The sequence below is a fragment of the Salarias fasciatus genome, chromosome 20 (genome assembly GCF_902148845.1).
Source record: "Salarias fasciatus chromosome 20, fSalaFa1.1, whole genome shotgun sequence".
NCBI lineage: Eukaryota > Metazoa > Chordata > Actinopteri > Blenniiformes > Blenniidae > Salarias > Salarias fasciatus.
Window position 1 is genome coordinate 3,861,888 of NC_043764.1, and position 22,615 is coordinate 3,884,502.

The window sequence follows — 22,615 nt, forward strand, 5'->3', positions numbered from 1 at the left end:
ATCTCTCCTATTTGTAACACAGCTGATTGCAATGACTGGGCTTTTCTTTAAGCCTGAGGAGGACATCAACATGAGGCTGAGGTGCGCTGCAGGGAGAGAGGGAGGGCAGCAACACAACACCGGCAGGGTGCAGGCCGTTTTAGGATTCAGTTTGACAGCCCTGTTTTAAAACGTTTGACTTCATCCTTGATGGAAACCTTCTAAATGAATCTCATGTTTTGATCTGACTTTGTCACAACAGGACCTCATCCTCTCTGCTTTTATTCTCAAATTCTTCAAACCGGAAGTTGTATGACGCAGAATACGAGCGTCCGTGACGTCGACGTCAACAACTAACTTCCTCGCTGTAGAAATGTGTCTTTATTTTTAATGCTTTTAGGTTAAAATTCCCACAATGTGCTCTTTTTTACCACATGAGGTTCGGCTAATGCCGCTTTCATGAAGGTAGGACAGTAAATTCCGTGGCGTTTGTCTCGCAGCTCATCTTCAGCTGGATGTTTGCGTCATGTGAGCCATGTGAATGAACCGTAGGTATTTGAAAGAAATGCAACAGAAAAACTCTTTTATTAATTTCTTTTTACAAATGTATTTATATTATATACATTTCTAACCAGGGTACACGAGACGTCAATGCATTATAAATATCATGAATGACTTACTGAACTTCAGGATTGTTTATTTCAGTTGACTGTACGTTCATGTTCTGCAGGTAAACATGTTGAATTTGACCAAACAGATGGAGAAATGCAGCAATAAACTGTTGACTCTGGATCAATTTCACTTCTTAGTTACAAGCCAGACAGAAGCGCTGCAGATATTTAAACAACCCCTGTATGTTTAAAGTTTTTTTTATTATTATTATAAAACTTAATTTAATTTAATCGTTTATTACCAACACCGAATAGTCAGATTTCACAACACATAATATTACGATTGTAATTGTTGGTAGATTTTTTCAACACTCAGAAAATTGATTTTACTTCAGATTGTTCAAATCCATTCCCACAAAAATGAGCAAAATGTAAATGCATGATGCAGTTGGCAGCAAATGAACTCAACATGTCGAGTGTGGTTTATCCTTTTATGACAAAATATGACCTTCATTTGAAATTGTTCTCTGCAACAAGTCTCAAAAGATCTTGAACATTTCCATGTTTACCATCTGCATTGTATTGATTTTGGTTTGAAATGGTAACATTGGAGGCTTTGACATGTAGGCTGTAATGGATATGTAGACAGGTTGGAGTGTGTGTGTGTGTGTGTGTGTGTGTGTGTGTGTGTGTGTGTGTGTTGAGATTTGTGTCTCTGTATGAGCCTCTAATCCAGCTGCTTCATTCAGCTATAATCTGGTGTTTTTCCCTCTGGAGGTCTTGCATGGTAAGTTTTGTCAAGCCATTCAAGGCCTTTCAGTTGTAATGACTAAGCTCTGATGTGGAGTTACTTGGTATTTATGAAGCTTGTGTTAGTGAGGAGAGGCATGTAGCCTGGTCAAGTGAACCTTTCTGGTTCTGTGGAGGATAAAAATAAAATGGAACCCTAATTAGAGATGAAACTCGGTCACAGCATGATTCTCTGGCTGTGTGAGAGGTGAAGGCCAAAACATTAACTGGTTCTCATAGACTCAAAAACATGAAATTACCCATGAAAAAAAATATATATATTTCCACAGCAAATCTCATTATGGATTCACAGTAATCAGATATCAATATGTATACCTACATCTTTTTATTTACTTTAAACAGCGTGCTTCTACTTTCTGTCTTCAGAATTGGATTCGTTACTGCTTCTGTGTCTGATACTTCCCTGGTGAAGTCTCCGCCGCTGTGATGCCACCGGCCATGTCTCAGATCAGTGATCCAAAGATTGCCTTTGCCTACCTGCGGCCGGCCTGCGTCCTGCTCACCCGAGAGCCCACGGTGGCCAACGTGGAAACTCTGAGCAGCCAGCTGAAAGACGTCAACGATGCCACGCTGCAGCAGCTGCAGGAATACGTCCTCTTCCCTCTGCGCTTCGTCCTCAAGGTGCCCGGGCCCCGGAAGGACCAGCTGGTGCAGGCCGTGGTGGAAGCCATGAGCCACATTTTGGAAAACACTTGCGTGCAGAGCTGGGAGACGCTCCGCGACCTCCTGTCGGAGCTCTGCCTCTGCGTCTGCTCCCCATCTGATCCCGGGAAGCCCGCCGAGACGTCGGAGGAGCTGAAGTCGGCGGTGCTGCGGTGCCTGTGTGCTTTGCTTCACGCTGCTTACGGTGATATAGTCTTCAAGCTTTTTGAGCCGGTGATGCTGCCCGGACTGGGCGCTGCCGTGTCACTGCTGCTGGCTTTGGGAGAGAAGGAGAAATCCAGAGAGATCCAGGCTGCGGCCCTGAAGAGCCTCCAGGCTCTGACTCTGCAGTGTGACTGTCCTCTGGAACATGTAGCTCCATCCTCAGAGGAGAGACGTTCTCTCGGCAGCATCATGGCTTCTTTCTTACCTGGAATAACGACAGTGGTCACCAGGATTATTACAGGAGACCTGAGACAAGGACACGCAGTCACAGTCAGGGCCATCAGGGTATCTGTGTGCTCATTTAATTCAATCTTCTTTAAATTGTTGCACTCGGTTAGTACTCATCTTGTTTGACTCATTTCGCCTGTCAGGTTTGGTCCAGGACTGTGGGGCTGGTCATGGAGGACGCCCAGCTTCAGGAGATCGGGTCGCCGAAGACTCCCACAGCAGACCTGGGGAGGATCGGACAGCTGGTGGTCCACAGGACTCCGGACTGGGTGAAAAACACGGCGGCTAAACTGTGCATCCTGCTGAAGAAGGTCATCTCCTGCAGCTCGGCCCACCAGCACTGGAGGGTGAGGCTGGAGACGGTGGAGCTGGCCGACCACCTGCTGGCCGGCTGCAGCCAGTCGCTGGGGGAGTGCGTGGGGCCGCTGCTGGAAGCTCTGGTGGGAGCGATCAATGACGACGAGCCCAGAGTCAGAGAGAGGTTTGGTTCAGTTTTATTTCGAGGAAACGCTCTGAAATGATTTGACCTACAGTGTTTACAGAAAGCGTCTCCCCTGCAGGTGTGACGCGGCTCTCAGGGAGCTTTCGCAGAGGAACCAGAACCGCAGCTCGCAGACGTTCACCGAGGTACTGTCGGAGAACCTCCACTCTCTGGCCACATCGCTCCCCAGACTCATGAGGACCTCCGACGACCAGAAGAAGCTCTTCGTCCTCAACGTGTTTCTGGGCTACCTAAAAGTTCTGGGGCCGCTCGTGTCTGTGGTGCTCAACTCTGCTGCACATCTGGAGAGGATCTCCAAAGCTTTGATGCAGGTACAGTCTCAGTTATGAGGATTTTGTAGATTTTCACCTTAAGTTTGACTTTGGTAAAGTTTTTTTTTCTTCAAATCATTCATGAATTTAATGAAAGAAAAAAATCCATCATTATTCAAAAACAATTTTATTAAGTAATTGGTTATTAGATAAAGTATCAGTATTAAATGTGAATGGAAATAGTGTTCCAACCTTTGGATCTTTTCATGTAATGCAGATTTATTTATAATTCTAATCTCATGTTCTTCTTCTTCTTCTCTTGTTTCTGAGTTTATCAACAATTCTTGATAGTAACACACTTCATGTCCCGATTGTCTAAAAGTTAACGGACATTACTGGGTGTCTGCCCAGGTGCTGGAACTGGATGTGATGGACGTCCGGATCGTGGAGGAGAGGAGTCACGGCGACGTTATCGAATCGGGCGCCGGCTCTCATGACTCTTCCTCCCATCACATACAGAGGAAACATTTTCTCTACTTCACAGATGACAAGATCCTCTGTGTGCTTATGGATATCTGCCGCACATTAGGTATGAGACCAGACTGATCCTGAGAATAAATTTACATTTCTTTTAAACATGGATATCTAGGAAAGCACACAGAAAATGTATGAAAAGACTACATTATTGAAACTCACACGAAAAGAGGAAACATCGCTTAAATTGCTGCCAAAAGCTAAAAATGTAATAAAGTATATGTAAATTGCAGCCATGACACTTCAGAAATGCAGTCGTCAATAATTTTTCCTTCATTTGAGATAATTAATATGTTTAGTGGCTCCAGGCAAATTTTGATTGATGGGAAATCTCCAAACAGTCATCAAGGCTGCAGACCTCTGCTTCCATCTCGTCTCTTCTTCTCTTCAGGTTATTACGGTAACATCTACCTCCTCACCGACCACCTCCTGGACTTGTACCGTCAGTCCTCGGCATACAGAAAACAAGCCGCCATGGTCCTGAACGAGATAGTCAGAGGTGCAGCGGGCATCGCCGTGACCACACGGGGTCAGGGTTCAGAGGTCGGAGACCAGGGAAACCGTACCACCGAGGAAGACCTGAAAGCAGCGGTGATGGCGGTCATGGAGGAATATATCAGTGTGAACAACTGGCACCTGATCACAGCCAGCGAGGAGACGGACAGAGACCGACAGGATCAGAAGGTGGGAAATGACATTTCTGACATTTTAGTACATTACCACTGATATGATTCAGAGTTTTAACAAAAACACACACATTTGGAGTTAGGAAGAACTCATAGTCACCAGTTCAGCTAATAGGGATGAGTTTGGGCTGCGGAGGAAAACTACACAGAACAGAGAAGCCTTTTCAAAGAATTTATTGCTGTGAAGAGAGAATGCATATTCATTCATGCTTTAGAGCAGAGAGTTCTGGAACATTACCCTGAAACACTGAATGGGTGTTCCACAGGGTTCTGTATTAGCCCCACTTTTGCTCACTTCATGTCTGAGCTAATGATGAAGCATGCTGGTCAGATACCACACGGGTACAGATGAGACACAGTTATCTCCATGCCATGTTTTTGCTCTGACCATGTATCACATCAGCTGAATCTAATCAACCCTGCTCCTCAGCTTGTCTGTGGTACATGGTCAGAGCAAAAACATGGCATGGAGATGACTTGATCAGGCTTCAATCTCCCACCTCTGCCTTAAAGGTGATGAGCAAAGAGATGACAAAGACTTCAGTAAATGAGTAACTGATCTCCTACTTACAGACACTGATGAGTAGCTGAGCTTGTGTCCACGGCGTGAAAAGCTACATGATATCTTTAAATGGTGAAAGAAAACACAGGAAGGCGTTAAGTTGGTGCCAAAACAAAGAATGAATTAATACTGGAAGATGAAGAGAGTTGACAGTTGTGTGTTGACATACGTAAAAAACATACGTAATGCAGCAGCTGTGGGAGAAGTTCTCTGGATGTTTCACTGCATTTTGCCCTGGAAGGTTTCCTTAATTCATGTTGAGATTGTAGTCATTTATAGTCATAACTGTTTGGTTTTTCTAAAATATAGACATTTTCATCAAGTGCAGCCTGCACCTCAACAAAGGAAAATGTAAAAGTTTAAATTAAGGAGTATTATGATGTTATTTTACTGGAAATTGTGCCATATGTGGCCCTTGAACTAAAATGGGATTTCTACTCGTATGATCATATTCAGGATTTCTGAAGATACGAAGTCCTTTATCCCCAGCATGCCTTTTTTCTTGAGATGATAATCATTTTATTAAAATGCACTTTTTTGACAGGTAAATATGAAAAGCCTCCAATAGAAAACTGAGTGTGATGATTGCAGGCAGTAAAGTACATGAAGTATAAAAAGCCTTCAAGTAGTAAAAATCTAAAGTGTCTTAACAAGCTATGGCTCTTAACAGCTATTAATAATCCTATTTTTCAAAGTCAAATCATGAAAATATCCTTGTAATTTAGCATAAAGGGGATAAGAAGAATAAAATATGAGGTACCTCTCACCCTGGATCTAGATAAATTATGACAGACTCATACTGGACTGTCTCTAAAATAGAAAGACATCTCTTATCCCAGTTCATGGATAGACTGAGCTGAAATATTCAGCCTTGGCGGTTCAGGGCCGCCAGTTCAAGCTCTGCAGTATTTTCCCAGCGAGCGGCGCTCGGTCCAAAGCCAGAGCAGGGAAGAAGCGCAGACACATTTCCCATAAAGAGCCCGGAGCGATGTGACCACCAGCAAATGAAATGCAACGAGCGTGAACGCAGAGTCTAACACCACACTCGACTGGAAAGGTGTCCAGGGTGGAAAACGACATGTAGAAGTGAGAAAAGTGGAGTTGATTCATTCAGAACGTCATAACCCGACGGAGCGGTCGGCTGTTAAACCCCCCACACTCTGCAGATCAATAAATTCTACTGAAGTGTGATTCATAGCTCATAAGAGAATCCTTGGTTTGGACTGTACATAACACTATGTTTGGATTTTGTAAATAAAAAAAAAAAAAAAAGTTTAATTGGATTTTTTTTTTTCAATCTTTAGTGAAATTTAACTAAACTGAGTAGATGTCATGGTATCAAAATGTTTGAACTGAATTTTCAACTCAAAAATCGGCGTCTCCTTTTTCTTCCTGCAGCTTCTCAGCCCGTCAGGACTCCTCTCCATATCCGACCAATCCTCCAACGCCGTCCCTCTCCAGATGGTCGCCTCCCTCCCGCCGCCGCCGTCGTCTTCCTCTTCGATTCTCCAGCTCAACAGCAACATCTGGCAGCTGTGCATCCAGCTGGAGGGCGTGGCCGGCTTCGCCCAGGCGCTGGGCCCAGACTTCCGGCCGCTGCTGATGACGTCTCTGTACCCCGTGCTGGAGAAGGCCGGCGAGGAGACGCTGCTGGTCAGCCAGGCGGCGCTGAACGCCATGCTGGACGTCAGCCGGGCCTGCGGCTACGCCTGCCTGAAGGAGCTCATCTCGGAGAACTCCGACTACCTGCTCAATGACATCTCTCTCAACCTGCAGAGGCTCGGCCAGCATCCACAGGTGGCCGCACGCCCACTTTCCGAACGTTTCCACGCCGTTTTCCAGCGTTTCTTCATGTCCCCCCGTGTCGTCCAGGCTCCGCGGGTGCTGACGGTGATGCTGGCCCACTCGGACCGCAGCATGCTGCCTCTGGTCGCGGACATCGTTCAGGATGTGCTGATGGCTCTGGACCTGAGCTACGACCACACGGCGCCGCTCTTCTGCTCGGTGCTGCACGCCCTCATGAAGGCTCTGGGTAAGACTGAACCGTGCACGCTCTCTCCAACATGACGGCCTGATCCATGAGGTCATGTGACGTGACATGTCCTCACTGCAGGATGCTGCTCCCACACCCATAATGATCACCCAGAGGTATTTTCTGACTTTGATTTTTCCTTCAGCACGCTGGTTTCCCGCCACTTGTAGCAAGGCTGGGAAGTCGTCCTGTTCCAAGCCGTCGTCCTCTGATCAGGAAGTTTTCGACGCTCGCCAGTTCCTGCTGGACTACAGGAAACAGAAAGAGCTGGCCGAGGGCATCGGCATAGAGGAGGACGAGGAAACCGAAGACCTCGGTGAGAGAAAGAGAGCGCTGTCTTCCATCTGTAAATCATTTTCAAGACACAATAGAAATGTCACTTTTGGTCTGGGACCTGCATTTTGCTGAGTCTCTCGCATTTTTATAACTAAAAACCTGATGCAAATGTTTGTAAAGACCCATAGGTGTATCTTGATATCTGTCTGTGTGAGGCCACTTGTCGAACTGCCCATCTGTTTGGCAGACGTCCCTCCTCCTGAGACTGAAGATGTGGAAGACATCACCGACCCTGATGTGAAACTTGAGCTTCCTCTTCACCTCAAAATCACCAAAGACGTGTTTGAGCGCTGCGTTCACCTGCTGTCAGACCCCAGCCTCCGACTCAGACTCAAGGTGTGTGTGTGTGTGTGTGTGTGTGTGTGTGCATGTGTTTTCAAGTAAATGATTGTAGATTTATTTGTTGTTTGTTTTGTTTTGCTTCAGGTAAAGCTGAAGGTTCTTTGAAAAGTCATTCTTTACACACACAGTTTTTGTTCCCTGACTGTTCCTCCACTGACTGACCCACAGTCTGAACTCCTCCTCAGTCTTGAATTGATGATTTTCTGAAAATGAAGTCAGGATGAAAACGGCAAGCCTCAGGTGTTTGACCCACCGAGTGTGTGTAAAACCGACTCAGTGCTTTACGTGTGTGGAAAAGATGTGCATACAGGACATTTATGCTTGGTTTTGTTTGCTTTGTGTGAAGGTGCTGGATGTGCTGGAGCTGTGCGTGTTCATCCTGAGCGAGCGGGAAAATGAGCTGCTGCCGCTGGCTCACCGCTGCTGGCCGCCGCTGCTGCAGAGACTCACAGCTGACGACCCGCTCGCTGTCCTGCGAGCCTTCAGGGTACTTCAGACAAAGCTTTCATTAGAGTCAAGCCTGATCCTTTACTGGTATAAACAGGTCTATAAAGGCTGAACAGCTGCCGGTTCATTTTGGAGTATGTTCGAGTCGGTGGTATAGCCTCTCATATATTGCTTTAGTGTTGTAATAAATGAAAAACGTAACATTTTTAAAGTTCTACTCCAAGCATGTAAAACCTAAGGTCTGTGGATCAAAATCAACCCCCAAGAGGCTCCATTGTGGCCCCCAAGCCACCAAACATATTCAGAAGGAAACAGAATGAAATAAGAAAACAGATTTTTAATTTGTTAATAGTAGCAGACACAACCCAAAAAAGACCTGTGATGAGATATTGGTGATGCTGCCATAAAAGCTACAAAACTAGCATTAGCATCCCAGCCATGCTGTCAGGGGGAGTCTGTAAAAACATGCACGATGAACCAGCTACAGGAGGAATCTTTTGACATTTCACTCCTTTCTGCACAAGAAGGCTTCATTAAAATTTGCTTCATGTAGTTAATTTTAGTAGTAACTGTTTGGTTTTGTGAAAATATCAAGATTTTTGTCTGCGCCACAATGAAGAAAACTCTCAAGCTTTAATTTAAAGGTTATTATGGTATTATTTCATACTTCTGGCCCATTCAGGATGAATTTGTATTCTGTATGACCCCTGAATTAAAATGTCTTTGACCCCGCTGATCGAGTCATTCCCATTTTGTCTTTAAATTCTATTCGGCCCATCTCTTTCAGGACTATTTTTACAAATTTAAATTGTATTTTTGCTGATAAATTGACAAGGCTGAATCTCTCTAAATGGTACTTAATATACTTATTGTCTGGATTCATCTACTGACATTGTTAATGCTCGTTTGCCGTGTTGACCTTGAGCTGTGTGTCCGTCACTCGCCAGGTGCTGTGCACGCTGGGCGAAGCCTGCGGCGACTTCCTGAGGAGGAGAGTTTCTAAAGAGGTCCTTCCCAAGCTGAGCGCCTCTCTGACGCACCAGGCGCCCATCAGCGCCAAGGCCGGGCCGGTCTACACCCACACGCTGGCCTACAAGCTGCAGCTGGCCGTGCTGCAGGGGCTGGGCTCGCTGTGCCAGAGCCTGGAGCTGGGTAAGACAGCGGACCACCCGAGACGCCGCCAGCAGGGTCGCGCTCTGCACTCATTCAGTAGATCATTCAGATATCTGACCGGGGGGAAAATGGAGCAAGATCTTATTGGTAATACAGATCAGGACAATCCGGGTCTAATTTAAGAGCTCACAAAGTCACGAGCATGAAAATTTGAGATATTAACTTCACCAATTATAATCTAAATTGGCTTAGAAACTGCAGAACCAGGCTCAGAGGTGGAGATGTTCTTCCTGTGGCTTATGTTTTGCCAGCAGGTGGCAGTATTGTACAGCTCTAAAACTATTAGTTTTGAGATTACAGTCTGCGATTCTGTCAGATTTTTCTGAAGCAATCATCTGGATTATGTTTAAAAGACATGAATGTAGAAGCTGAAGACAGACTGCATCTTTTAAGAAAACCATCTTTCCTTTGTAGTTTGTCCAGTCTCTGGACGGAAGCCTCACTCTGGCAGGCAGCTTTTAAATCACATCTGTTGTATTGGATACAGTTATTTGTTCCCCCAAAAAAAGTCATCATTAGTGAAAGTTCCTTCTTTCTGTGCCCCATCGGTGCAGTGAAGAGCTGAAGTGGGTGACAGCATGAATATTGGTGAAGGTCCCGCCCAGCAGCTGGTGACACCATGAGTCACAGAGGTGGCAGCTCCGTCTGCAGCCCGCTCTGAGCCAGCCCTGGATTTACTGGTGGCACAAGCTGCGGTGCAGTGCAACGGCAAGCGGGCTCTCTGCAGAGCCATGGCGGTGCTGGGCTTTGGTATATAAGGTTGAACAGAGCGGGGGGAAAAAAAATAAGAGAACTACACACTCACACTCATTCCTGCATGAGTTTTACAGGAGTCACAGCTTTTTGCACAAACTCTGGCTTAAAGTTGACCGCTAACTTTATAAAGTTATGAAGACAAATGTGCCCCAAGGCCTGTTTAGAGACGGCTCAACGCCTCCTGCTCAGTCTGAAGGGTCAGATTCACACAAAGATCCTTTTCAAAAGCAAAAACCTGCACCAGATGTCGTTCCATCAACACTGGACCTGCCTGTTGGGAACACGCCCACACTGCCGTTGAAGACATGTGTCTGATGAGAATGAAAGCAGCTGCGTTTGAACCAGGAGATGAGTCCTGAGATGTATTTCCTTATCTGATCGGGGAGAATTGGCAGCAGTAAGATTTCACGGTCTGAGGACTCCCCTCTTTTTATCCCTGTCAGTATTTCTACCGTTCAAGTGTCTGATTGAGCTTCATAGAAAAGCTGAGAAAATCCATCGAGTGCACCAACAGAGAAGCCATCTGTACCCGTCTGCAGTTTCAGCAAACGTCTGGGAGACGTCAGGTCAGCTGCTGCATTTTTGCTGCATTTTGAAAACGCAACCTCCTTAAAGCTGCACTTTTCTTTGTGACGTAGTTTGATTAAATGACTATGCATTAGGAAGCGTGTCTCATCACCCCCGGGAGCCTTTTAGCCTTCTTTAGCCTGTTGTTTTGGGTTTCCCCTGCCACACATTAACCTCTGGACAACCCTGTTTTTAACTGCAGCATTGATATAATGAGCAGTAATGAGGCCACGGTGGAGCACCTGCCCAGCAGTGGCATTAACGTTTTGCTACTAAAGAGCCACATATTTCCCCAGGTGTGGGCCACCAAGGAAAAGCTAAAAGGAGAAAGGACTAAGAACCTAAGTCCAACCTTCCAAACAGCTTATCCAACAGCGAGGAGCGCAGTCTGAAATGTTCTTACAGTCTAAAAACTGGTTTTGTGTGATTTGTTTAATATTTATTAAATATATCTGGTACATTTTAAAGTGTTCTTCTGGCTCAGAGATGAACTCGTTCTGATATTGTCAAAATCACAAAGGCTACAATAACGACTCTCTACTGGTCTAGCTTTGAGAGCCATTGGATGAGCAGAAAAATCAAGAAAAACATAAAAAAAATTTGTAGTTGATTCAGTTGAAATATGGTCTAAACTGTAATGCTTGTACAGTATCTCAACATAAAAAGTAGTTAAATGTCCAGCAAATGTGACAATGGAAATATTTTCCTGCATTTTAATTGAAGTCTCAACTTCATAGCCAAGTTTTGACAGACTTTTGTGGACAAAAATGAACTTAAATTGTATTTAGCTTCAAAATTAAGGTACATGTTTTTGAATTTTAGATTTTAATATCACATTCTGTGTCCTAACCTCTGTCTCACATTGGCGTATGTAAACTAACCCTGTGGGACGTAGTGGTTATCAGCTCAGGCCCTGTTTACACGGCGTGACAAGTGAAAATGCTTCATTTTTTTTGTTTTTGTTTTATAAAGGTTTTGCATTTACACTGTAACATTCTGAAAACGATGTCCGTTTACATGGAAATGGCAGAAATAACCACACGCACGCACGCACGCACGCACGCACACACACACAACGCAAGAACAACACATTTAAACATTAACAATGACAATTACAATCTTGGTTGTTCGATTGTTACTTTTTTAGCATCTGTGTTTCCTTAAGAAACTCTTCATCTGCCACAAGAGAGAGAGGGAATAAGTCCGTCTCTGCAGCTCCAGCTGCTTCATTAAAGACGTAACGATACATTCAGCTCACAGTTTGGTTTGAAGTGCTCCATACTGGCTCCTCGCTATGATATTCACCGTGTTTCAAACACAATCAGCAGAAGAAAGATGATCTTCTGTATTCGTCAGGGACAAAAACAAGGTGACTTTGATGTTTTCACGACTCCCCCACCCACACTGGTGGTCCTCTTAACGGCCCCACCACAGGTTTCTGCCTTTATAAAAGTGAAAATGTTCTGCTTGAGAAGCTTAAATTACAAATCAATTTCTGTTATGCGGAATCAATAATCTATAAGTTCTTTCCGTTCAGCTTTGTGTATGTTATCTATTATAGTCTTATTTGGGGTCATGCTATTTTATCTGGTCATCCCTTAATGTTTTAATTTCTTTTTCTTGGCCTTTCTCGGTTTAACTCATCTCAGCTTATCTTTGTTTATCTTATCTTTACTTGCTTTGGCTTTATTTATCTTAACATGGCTTATCTTATCTTGACTTGTGTTATCTTGGCTTATCTCAACTCGACTTGTGTTATTTTGTTTTTTCTTATCCTAGATTTTCTTAATTTTTTCTTAGCTCAGCTTGTCTTATCTTGATTTATTTAATCTTTGCTGATCTCAACTTGGCTTGTCTTTTTTTTATCTTGGTTTATCTTATCAAATCTCAGTTTATCTTATCTTAACTTGCTTGCCTCATCGTGACTTATCTTATTATAATGGGTTTTGTGAGTGAGAGTGATTATAAACCCTTTAATCCCAGCTTCAGATCTCCCATTTCTTCCGTTTCTTTTTTTAACATTTCGATCCCAGCCGGACCTGCCAGACACTTGTTTTCTCACAGTAACCTCCAAAGCAAAAAATATAATGGCCTCTCCACTGAGCTGTCAGCTGGGAGGCTTGTAGCTCTGTTACTGTGATTACCGCCTGCTGTTTCCTTCTGCCTTGTCACCGCAGCCAGAAGTAAGTAACCGTCAGCCTTAATCAAAAAAAAAAAAAAAGAGAAAAAGAAACCAACATGTCGTAAAAGAGGGTAATTGGTTGAGTCAAAATAACAGAAATTATTACAAGAAAACTACTGATTGACCTCATTAAGTTGGGAGTATTTACTTGATTCTGTGTCACAAAGGTGAGACACACTTTAGTAAAATAGTCATTAAAATTTACTTGTAGGTTACTGTGTCTTTTGGGTAATCCCTTCACAGTTTTTTGACACGGATACTAATTTTCCCTCCTGCTGGTATTGAATCATAGTTATGTGTGTCTGTTTCAGTCAGCAGTGGTTCACCTTCTTTTCTGTCTTTAAACTGTTCAGGATGATCTGTCTGCTGTTTCCTCCTCATACGTCTAATCTACCGTTTCCACGCTCGTGGCTGACCAGTGATATTCGCCACTTGCTACAGATTTAAAACACATAGTGCTACTAGATTCTGTCCTGTTTGCACGTAGCTCTGAAGTTATCAAGACAAAACATTATGAAAATGCTTAAAAATAATTATTTAAATTGTTTTTTTTTTTTTTGTTTTTTTTTTTCCCTTGTCCTGTTCGGTAGCTGGGGCGTGCAAAATTGTATGATTGTAGCCTTTTACTATCCGAACAGATTTTAATATTAGCAGCAGGATGAGACTGAGTCTCCTCCTGCTGCTGCCTTTATTTAAAGCTGGCATCCGGCATGGCTACCGGACAGGACCGGGACGGAAACGCTCAGAGAGCAGGGACAGAAAGAGAGAAAGATAAAGAGAGGGAGAACGGAAGGGGGGGGGGGGGGGGGGGGGGGGGCACAACCTATGTACAAAGTCACAATACAAAACAGTGTTGTCGATTATTTAAATTGTGAAATGGACGATTCGCCACTAGACTTGACCTGGGAAACTCTCCACCCAAACCGTGTTACCCCCATTTATGCCCACAGAAACTTTTATTTTTTTTATTTGATTTATTTATTATTTAATTGCACCAAATATCTTAAGCGGTCACAGTCAGTTGAATTTTTTTTTTTTTTTTAATCATTCCCTTAGATTTTCCTGATAAGCATTCTGGAAAACAGCTTGAGGCGACCCTCTGAGAAGCTGCTCCGAGGCGCCACAGTCTTTACCCTGCTGGGAGCAGCAGTAAAACGCTGCATCCATAAAGGGATGCACATGGACTGCCGCGGCTCTTAAGTAGGCTGTGACATTTAAAGCATGCTCAACAGCCATTAGGAGGTGTAATGTATGGCCATAAAATATCCTCCACTCGATTGCAGCACCAACACGCACACAAAGGCCGGGTGCATCCAGGCTTTCTCCGCCTTTCTAAACGACCATCTTCACTCGGCAGCAGTCATTTTTTTGTCTTCACTACTTGCTGTGGATGGCGCCATGCTTATATCTGGTGTCTTTTCGCGCCTACGCTGGATTTTATCTGATTAATTGAAGAAGTGCTGACAGATATTTAACAGTCAAGGATCTTAGTTGACGGTCTGGCCGTTGAGGAGAAATTAAAACAGTAGATTGCTCTGTTTAAAGACCATTTAAGTGGCGCTCCTTTGGCTCGTGCTCTACGTCAACGCTCCTTAATCTAAGATCTGGGTTTTCCTTGGAGGAGCCTCGATAGATCAAGGGGGCTTTATCTGCTCTGCAGCCCTGTTTACAGCCACAACAGTGAACCTTTTGCTGCATTTTGTCAGTTTGTTTTCCTCCACAGTGGTGTTTTGAGACTCTAAAATAGAATTATTTGAAATGTATTTCCAGAATGCAGCATTTTTTCGAACAAACTGCTCTCAGGCTCTATAGAAACATTGAAAACAGCCTTTTTAAATCTTGCATCACGGTCTTTCTTTGTCAGAGCAGCAGATACTCAACAATCTTCTGTTGGGAATAATAAACAAGGTCTTTGTTTGTCTATATCCACTCTTTTTTAATTATCTGGACATGACAAGAGTTTAACTTGTGCCAAAGTTGCAACCCTTAAGGGTCATTGAGGGATTTTCTTGGTCTCTTTTCACCCTGTTTGATGATTTTAATGAAATGCTGTAAAACACAAAGAAGTAGGAGTGAAGACAGAATCCTCCAGATTCTCTCAGCCACGAGAATCAAATGAAGTGAACATACATTTCCACCATTAGGAGCTAAAACACGCTAATGATGCAGAGCAGGAACAAGGATCAAATCCATGTGAGCCAGCTTTAATGTCAGGTTTGTTCATGTTGAGCAGAACTGACTAAAACTTATGTCCCGACCTTGTAAAGTAGTTTTTCATGTGGCATTGTCATAAAAATGAATGTTTTAATCCTAACCATCATGCCTGACAGTCGGCTCCTCAGATCATTTGACTGCATCCGTGTTTCTTTCTGGCACCTTCCCGTCAGAATCGGAGCGGGTTTGGTGTCGGAGACGGAGAAATGTGAAAGAGCAGGAGGGAAAACAGTCAGCGGCTGCAGCCCTCACTCATGTGAATACCGATTTGGCTACAGCTTACCTCTGGGACGCCTGCAGCAAGCCAATTACCAAGCCTTAGTCACAGAGAGAGACAGAAACACAGACTGACTGAAGCAAATAATACATCCCGGGCTCCGGTTTCAGCTTCGGCTCCAATTCCACCCCGTTACTCATTTACCGCAGAAATCTAACGGCACCTGGCCTCTCTCCTCTTTAGTATTTCTCACTTCCCCGCTTCCCTTGCAAGCACCTTGATTGCACAAAAGACTACAGGCTACAAGTGCAGCACCAGAAAGGGAGGAAGAAAGGATAAAAGCGCCTGCTAAATAATCCCATTTAACTCTGAAATGTGCACTGCTGCTTTTATTCTCGACACACAGCGAGCGCAGCCGGTTCAAGCCGAGTGTGGCTTGAATTGGCAAATAGAGTAAGAAGAGAGGGAAAGAGGCATGTTTTGAAATGAGGCTTGAAAGGTAGCCCGGTTTCACAGCTTAGGGATTTGCTAAATGTCTGCTGGGATGGACGGAGAGAAGGAGAGAGAGAAGGAGAGGAGATGAAAGAGAGGGGAGAAGTCAAGTGGGCGGAGGGAGCAGGAGCTGGAGAGAGAGGAAAGAGGCAGGTAGGTCGGAGAACACGAGGGAAAAAGAGCGAGCTCTTTCTCACACATCCTCCCCTCAAAGAGGGTAAAAGGCTGCGGAATCCAGACATGTGCAAACAGCCCGCTGTGAAGTTTCCCCTCAGTCGTCTCAGCACTTTCTCTCAGCTCATTAGGAGCGAGCAGAGGTAAAGTCCACGCTGCTTTCATCCTCCTCTCAAGTCCTCTCGTTCTGGCATTTCATGCTCTGCACCCAGACAGCCACACACTCAGAATTCTAATGTTTGATATTATTGGATAAAGAGTTTCTTTTCCTCTGGTTTTCTCAGGTGAAGCCGACCTGGATGCGGTGTGTGAAGCCTGCCTGCCCTACCTGAGCTGCCGACAGCCAGTCAGACTACAGGAGGCCTGTCTGAGGTGAGAATCGGCTTCTGCACTGCTGCAAAATAACAGGTTGAATACTGAACTGTGCTGCAGTGTCAGGATTTTTTTTTTTTTAACTGTTTTCTTCAGACTGTAAGCAACAGTTTTTTTTCTTTTTTCACTTGTGTAACTTTCCATCATTACACACAAAAAAAAAACCTCAGAAAACCACTGGTCCTTATCACCGGAGACCACTAGATGGCACTGTGTGAACAAATGCTGCTACAGTATGAGCGAAAAAACTGCAACTATGACCTTGATTGACTAAACATGGCCCAGGAATGAAGCTGCGCAGCAGAATTTAAACTGACATTTGAAAAATATATACAGTAGAAAATAAAAATGAAGCAACACAGTGATAGTTCAGAGAAACTGTGAGAAACTTTTAGAGAAATTGGCTCAATGAGAGCTGTGTGCAGCTTTTAATCCACTGCGCTGCTCCAGCTCATTTCTCAGACTTTGGCCAGCGGCTCCTCTTTTTCTGTCCCTTTTTTAATGAAATGCAATGTTTCCAAAACCTTGTAAGGATTTTTTCAGCATAAACATTGTCAAAGTTCGTAGTGTTGTTCTCTGCACACAGGAGTGGTGTCACTACAACAACAACCAGGCCTGGCATGTTGACATTGTTTTCAGCGTTTCTTAGTAAAATGACATTGTTTTCAGAACTTTGCCATATTAACGTAAAAATCTGCTGAAACAGAAACGTTGAAATTCTGGGTTTTTAACCGAACCTTGAAAACGGGGCAAAATCTCACTGGGTTGTGACAATATATGAATAGTTAGAGATGCACAAATTCATGAAATTAGCTTCAGTTTTCACTTGGGGCCAAACTAAATTGGAAATTTTGCTTGATTGCATTTGGCACAAACTTTTGAAATGAAGAGTTTTTGGTGTTTGCAGATCTCAGCGTGTTGTGTAACGATTACTGGAGAACAGTGAGAATTCTCTTCTCTGTCCAGCATTCCTTTTGTCATTGAACGTCCAGTAAAGTAAAACACATGAAAGAAGTGCAGAAGCATCTGGAAAATAACCTCAGCCTGAAGGTTTACTTCTCTCCTGTTTCCACTTTTTAATCTGCTGAAAGTATTTTGAGGACGGCTTGAATTTCAGTGATGCTCAACAACCATGAAACTATTCTGGAAAACAATCAGATCATCTGTTGCGAAGCCTTCAGAGAAAGTTACAGATAATTTGAAGTATTTAGAGGATTTCATTGGTCGATTGATGAGTCTTCAGTGTTTTGATTAAAGTCGGGACACATGTTTGACTTCAACGTTGTCTCCACAGATTTGGCACAAGATTCCATCTAAATCTTAAATCTGCCCTCTGGCTATGAAAACAAAACTTTCAAAGTCACACCGTCTTCTGCTCTAGCACATATTTGTGCATGTTCTGTGTCAGCACAGCTTCAGCAAAAGTTTATTAATAGTTGTCTTCACCCGCATTATGATGAAATGTAATAATAAAAATAATGATAAGAAGAAGTCAGTCAAGTTACTCACCAAAATAAAAATCGAATGAGCTTCAAAAAATCTAATGTGATCCACATCTATATCTCACTGGCTGAATGATTAAAAGTCCTTCATCAAATAAATCAGAGCAAATGAAGCAAAATCCAAGTTTTATCAACATATTTATGTGAGATCAGGAGCAGAAAGATAACTTTAACCCACCATCGAGCTGAAATGAAAAATGAAGGATCCCAGAGTGTCAAGATAGAGTGAATATGTAATGTGTGGATAAATTATGTAACTAAATGTGACAAAATATATTAAACTGACCAAAATCCCTTTCAGTGCAGAAACTCGGCTCCAAAGCTAAGTTTGCTTCAGATATGACTTAACTTACAGCTTTTATGTTCAAAATATAGTCGCTTGTTTTGCACCAGTTTTCTGTGCAGTTGCTAAATAATTGATGCTTTTAAATTATGCAGGGTAAACATTTGGAATTCAATGAACTTGTAGCTTTGACTCTTTTTTTTTTTTGTAGTTGTTTCACACAGACTGAACACACACACTAAAAGTTGTTTTAGTGTTGTACCACTTGGTCATTTACCACTAATTGTGTTTGCCTTCACTGTAATGCTCAGATAAATGTCCTCAGCCTTGGAAAGGTTCTGTAGGAAATGCTGTGACTGATGGAGGGAATCAGACATGATTAAAGTTACTGAGCTTCTAGTCAAACGAAGCTTCTCGTTCCGTCAGTTTAGATTGAGAGGAAGCTGCTTCTTCTTATTCTTTTCACACAAAAGATGCAGTTTTATACCCAAAGCAAGCAGCTAATCCTGCTGCCGTGTGTCTGCTCTGCTCTGCGCAGCGTCTTCAGACGCCTCATCCAGGTGGATCCCGACGCATTGTGGTTCGCTCTGAACGAGGTGCACTGCCCCCACCCCTACAGCCCGCCCCACCCGGACCTCCTGCCGGTCCGGCTGGGCGGCATGGGCCGGCCCCGGGACCAGTACTCGGACAACGTGCTGAAGCTGCTGCGGGAGGAATTCGGCCCGATCGACTGAGGACGGCCGATCGACGACATTGACTCGTCTCTCAGGTGCCGACCGGGTCCGACCGGTCGGGGAAACGCAGCCGTCGGGAGCAAACGGCGAGTGTCAGACGGGCGAGTGAGGAGCCCGGGTTCAAACCGACAGCTCTCCCACACCTGTGACGTTTCTCACAGCCGCACGCCGGGAATGCAGATGATGTATTAGCTATTCCTTTTCGTGTCATTTCTGTATTTTTGGAGGAAATACCTCATTCTGAACCACCGCGCCGGTTTGAATTATTCATCCTCCAGTTTCACAGCCTTTCTGAACACAGTCACTTTGCTGCTGGAGGCCCTGAAGAGAGAGAGAGAGAGAGAGAGAGAGAGAGAGAGAGAAATGTTTCTGAACTTGAAAGATAATCACCAAAATGTGTCCTCCATTTAAAATAACTCCATTATGTGGCGCGGGGCACTCGGGAGGAAGGTCGAGGATGTGCTGTCAAAATGTGTGTGGTAAATACAGTGCTGCGAAGAGTGTGTGTCTGGCGGCACTGGAGGGTCAACGCCAGAGCAGAACACCCTCAGAGCGCCGCCCACTTTACATCCTGGCTTTTATTTATTTATCATAAAACTAAGTGTTGCTGTTGGCCGGACAGATTAGCAACGAGAAAAGAGAGAAAAGACACTCGATTCAGCTCCGTGATGTTTTTCACCAGTTACAATTATTGGAACCAAAAAAAACCACAGAGATTCTTCTTCCATGCATTGTTTCTATTCGTGCTGTAAATTTAGCCTTGTGTGATTCATGATGGTTACGGACTAATAAAAATATAGTTTTTACAGCCACATTTCAATCTGTCAGGGTTTTTGTTTTCTTTACATATATATGTTCATACATTTTGGATTTTTCTCTTTTTCTACATGAGATCTGAATCAGTAGATCGATGTTTTCTGCTCCTGTTGATCAAAAGCCATTAAAACCACTTCCTGTACTTGACATATTTCCTGAGATGTTAATTTCCCAGAACATGGGCAGTTTCTTTTACATCAACCCCCCGTAGACTCTAAATGTCTCTATAAATACATGAAGTGGCAGCTGAAAATAGCCTGGAAGAAACCAGCGGTTCGCTCCTGTCGGTGAAAATACTTGCATCATTTCATGGAACAGATATATTTTTTTATTTTTGTAGAACTCCTTCTCACCAAACAATTCAGTTAGGTGCACACAGCTGACAGGAGGGAGCGTTTCCTTCATGTTTTCTGTCATTGGGGTGAAACATATGGTCTGTGGACCAAACCTGGGACAGCAGAGGGTCCAGTTGGGCCTGTGAGATGACTCTGCATGTCGTTGAGTCACTGTTGCATTTTTAACTGCAGCAGATTTAAAAGAGACTTTTCACTGCATTTTGCACCAGGTTCCATCGTGTAAATTCGGCATTCTGTTGAAATTCTACTTATTTTAAAGAAATTACATTTTCATGCATGTATTCTGTTTTTTTGTACCAAACGTTTGGATTTCAGGATGTTAGTGTATTATTGTGCTGTCATTTCACTGGTCTGACCCCCTCCAGTTTCTCTGGATTTTACATAGCTGGATTAAACCCTATAGTCAATAGCTTAGCTCCAAAATATAAAGGAATCATTCAGTTTGTGAAGCATGAAATTCGGTACACATATAGCCAAAGACATCCCAAAAAGATTTAGATATGGAGGCATCATGAATTTTCAGCATGGCGCTCATGGCAGCTGTTTTTCAAAATGGCTGCCAGCAACAACTGTTTTCTAGAGTGATGGGTACAAAATGTTATTGCAGACAAGATATGTTGAATTTATTTAGCATATTTAAGGTTTTTTTAGGGGTTTTTTTGTGGGTTTTTTTTTTTGTTTTTTTTTTTACTTCTTAATGCAGAATTTGAATTACAAATGTTTTAGCTCACGAGTCTTAAGTGAGGCCAAACCTAAAGCTGCGTCCAAACCTGGATTGTTCGAGTGACGTCTCTACATTCAAAGTGAATTCAAAGAAGAGACGACACACGACTGAGCGTAGCGCGACCGGGGGCGGCCGAAAGGGATTCGGGGTGGCCAACTGATGTGAACTCCACCCATGTTGTCCTGACAGCCAATCAGCGCTGATGTTGTCTGGAGACACAGACAGGATTTTGGTGTTTGGAGTTGGAACTGCCTTTTTTCTGGATGCTTCGCCTTGATTCTTTTACCAACGCAGACCGGTGAAGTGAAGCAATAGAAGCCAATAGAACAGAAGAGAATAGAGGTTTGAACCCAGCTTTAGGTCTCTCACAAGGAAGACTCGTTACACTCGCCTTCACAGAAACAGAGGGCAGTGCACTCTGAGATTTTTTGCACCTGCACTGCCCAACGCAGACCTTCTTACATTTGCAGGTGATGACTTCATAACTGGACTGGCCTGCATCTGGTAGGCAAGTCCAGAAGGGTTCATAGTAACCCCACTGTTGAATATTCATGACAACTTTTCAATTATCCATAAGATATTTACCAAGTACAATGAATGGTAAATATGAATTAAATATCATATTATAGCCTTTACTCATAAGAAAACTGTTGTTGCTGCCGGCCATGTTGAAAAATGGCTGCCATGGGCACTACGCTTGTATCACAAACTGAACGATTGTTTTGGATAACCGCTGCGCTACCATAAAGATGTATTTCTAATGCATGATACTTTTTTCACCATTTTTCTGGCGAATTCGGATCTTTATGTTGTGCAGCTAGTGGTTAATAAAAGTACCTGTGTTGCAGTTTGTTCGTGACTTCAACCCAGAATTGAATGTTTTGTAAAATTCAAGATAAAAATATATACCGGGTTTATATCTAATATCGCCATTTTGCGAAAAATAGTGAACTTTGGTCCATATCGCCCAGGCCTAAATTGAAGCATAAAGCTTCCAACAGTATAAAAAACACATAATATCTATATTACATTCAGATCAAATATGTCTTTTAACTCCACCTATTCCTTTTGTATCTCGGTGATTTTGTTATAGATGTAGGAAATAAAACCTGGCAATGGGAAAGATTGATTCAGGGCGGGTGAGGCCCCCTGATTGGACCGGGGTGGGTGGGGTGGTGGTGGTGGAGTTATGATCGAATCGGAGACATCATGACAAGAACACTGGTGGATCTGTCACCGTTATCGGTCCGGGGCCCTGCAGGGTTCAGGAGGAAACAAGTCCCTGCATTATCACTTTCCTTCAGTAGCAACGGCAGCGGCCGGAACCTCCACACCTCATCGCCCCGTAATGAATGCATGAGGCTCTGTGGGTGTGTGTGGGTGTGTGTGTGTGTGTGTGTGTGTGTGTGTGTGTGTGTGTGTGGGAACAAGACCGCCACGTGTTTTGTATTTAGCGGACCCAGCTTAATGCTAGTCAGCACAGCACAGCGCCTCTTTATCTCACCCTGTGCTGTTGCTATTTATCCTGCTGCCAGTACTGACAATAGCACCATTAGTCATCAGCAGCAATGGGCTGGAGGATGGGGGGGGGGGGGTGGACTGCTTTGACATCACCTATTGAACACAGCGAACTGAAAAGCATCGCTTCTCCTTAATGCACTCAAACAGATGTGAAGAAACACTCACAATAAGCTGAAAACAGCATGTGAATCATTTCAAGCCCATACAGGTGTAGTGGGTAGCTCTCTTCTCTCACAGTGAGAGGATCCCTTGTTTGAGCCTGGCCTATTTTTGGAGATTTCTTTTAATGCATGTTCTCTCTCTCCTCCACTTCTTCAGGTGCTCTGAATTTCCCACAGACATGCA

The 22,615-nt window shown here is 43.7% G+C and overlaps 1 protein-coding gene across 4 annotated transcripts; it reads left to right on the forward strand.

Annotated features, from left to right (window-relative positions):
• Positions 1-318: 318 nt before the first annotated feature.
• Positions 319-19,805, forward strand: tti1 (TELO2 interacting protein 1). Of its 4 annotated transcripts, XM_030118336.1 has the most exons (15): positions 325-527; positions 1,368-1,377; positions 1,767-2,552; positions 2,639-2,976; positions 3,056-3,308; positions 3,660-3,837; positions 4,174-4,466; positions 6,429-6,827; positions 6,903-7,062; positions 7,208-7,378; positions 7,586-7,734; positions 8,087-8,227; positions 9,135-9,339; positions 16,247-16,334; positions 18,658-19,805. In XM_030118336.1, exons 3-15 carry the CDS (start codon positions 1,827-1,829, stop codon positions 18,851-18,853), a joined length of 3,297 nt encoding a protein of 1,098 aa, XP_029974196.1. In that variant the 5' UTR covers positions 325-527; positions 1,368-1,377; positions 1,767-1,826; the 3' UTR covers positions 18,854-19,805. The 4 variants fall into 4 exon arrangements, with proteins under 4 accessions (XP_029974194.1, XP_029974196.1, XP_029974195.1 ...); XM_030118334.1 differs by lacking the exon at positions 1,368-1,377 and having other exon boundaries at positions 319-444; XM_030118335.1 differs by lacking the exon at positions 1,368-1,377 and having other exon boundaries at positions 325-531.
• The last annotated feature ends 2,810 nt before the right edge of the window (positions 19,806-22,615 follow it).

Bases quoted from the DNA above. Each gene is read 5' to 3' on its own strand.
- tti1 (XM_030118334.1), top strand. From the start codon at position 1,827: ATGCCACCGGCCATGTCTCAGATCAGTGATCCAAAGATTGCCTTTGCC. The intron at 2,977-3,055 runs GTTTGGTTCAGT...TCTCCCCTGCAG, and splicing joins GAGCCCAGAGTCAGAGAGAG to GTGTGACGCGGCTCTCAGGG. The intron at 3,838-4,173 runs GTATGAGACCAG...TCTTCTCTTCAG, and splicing joins GGATATCTGCCGCACATTAG to GTTATTACGGTAACATCTAC.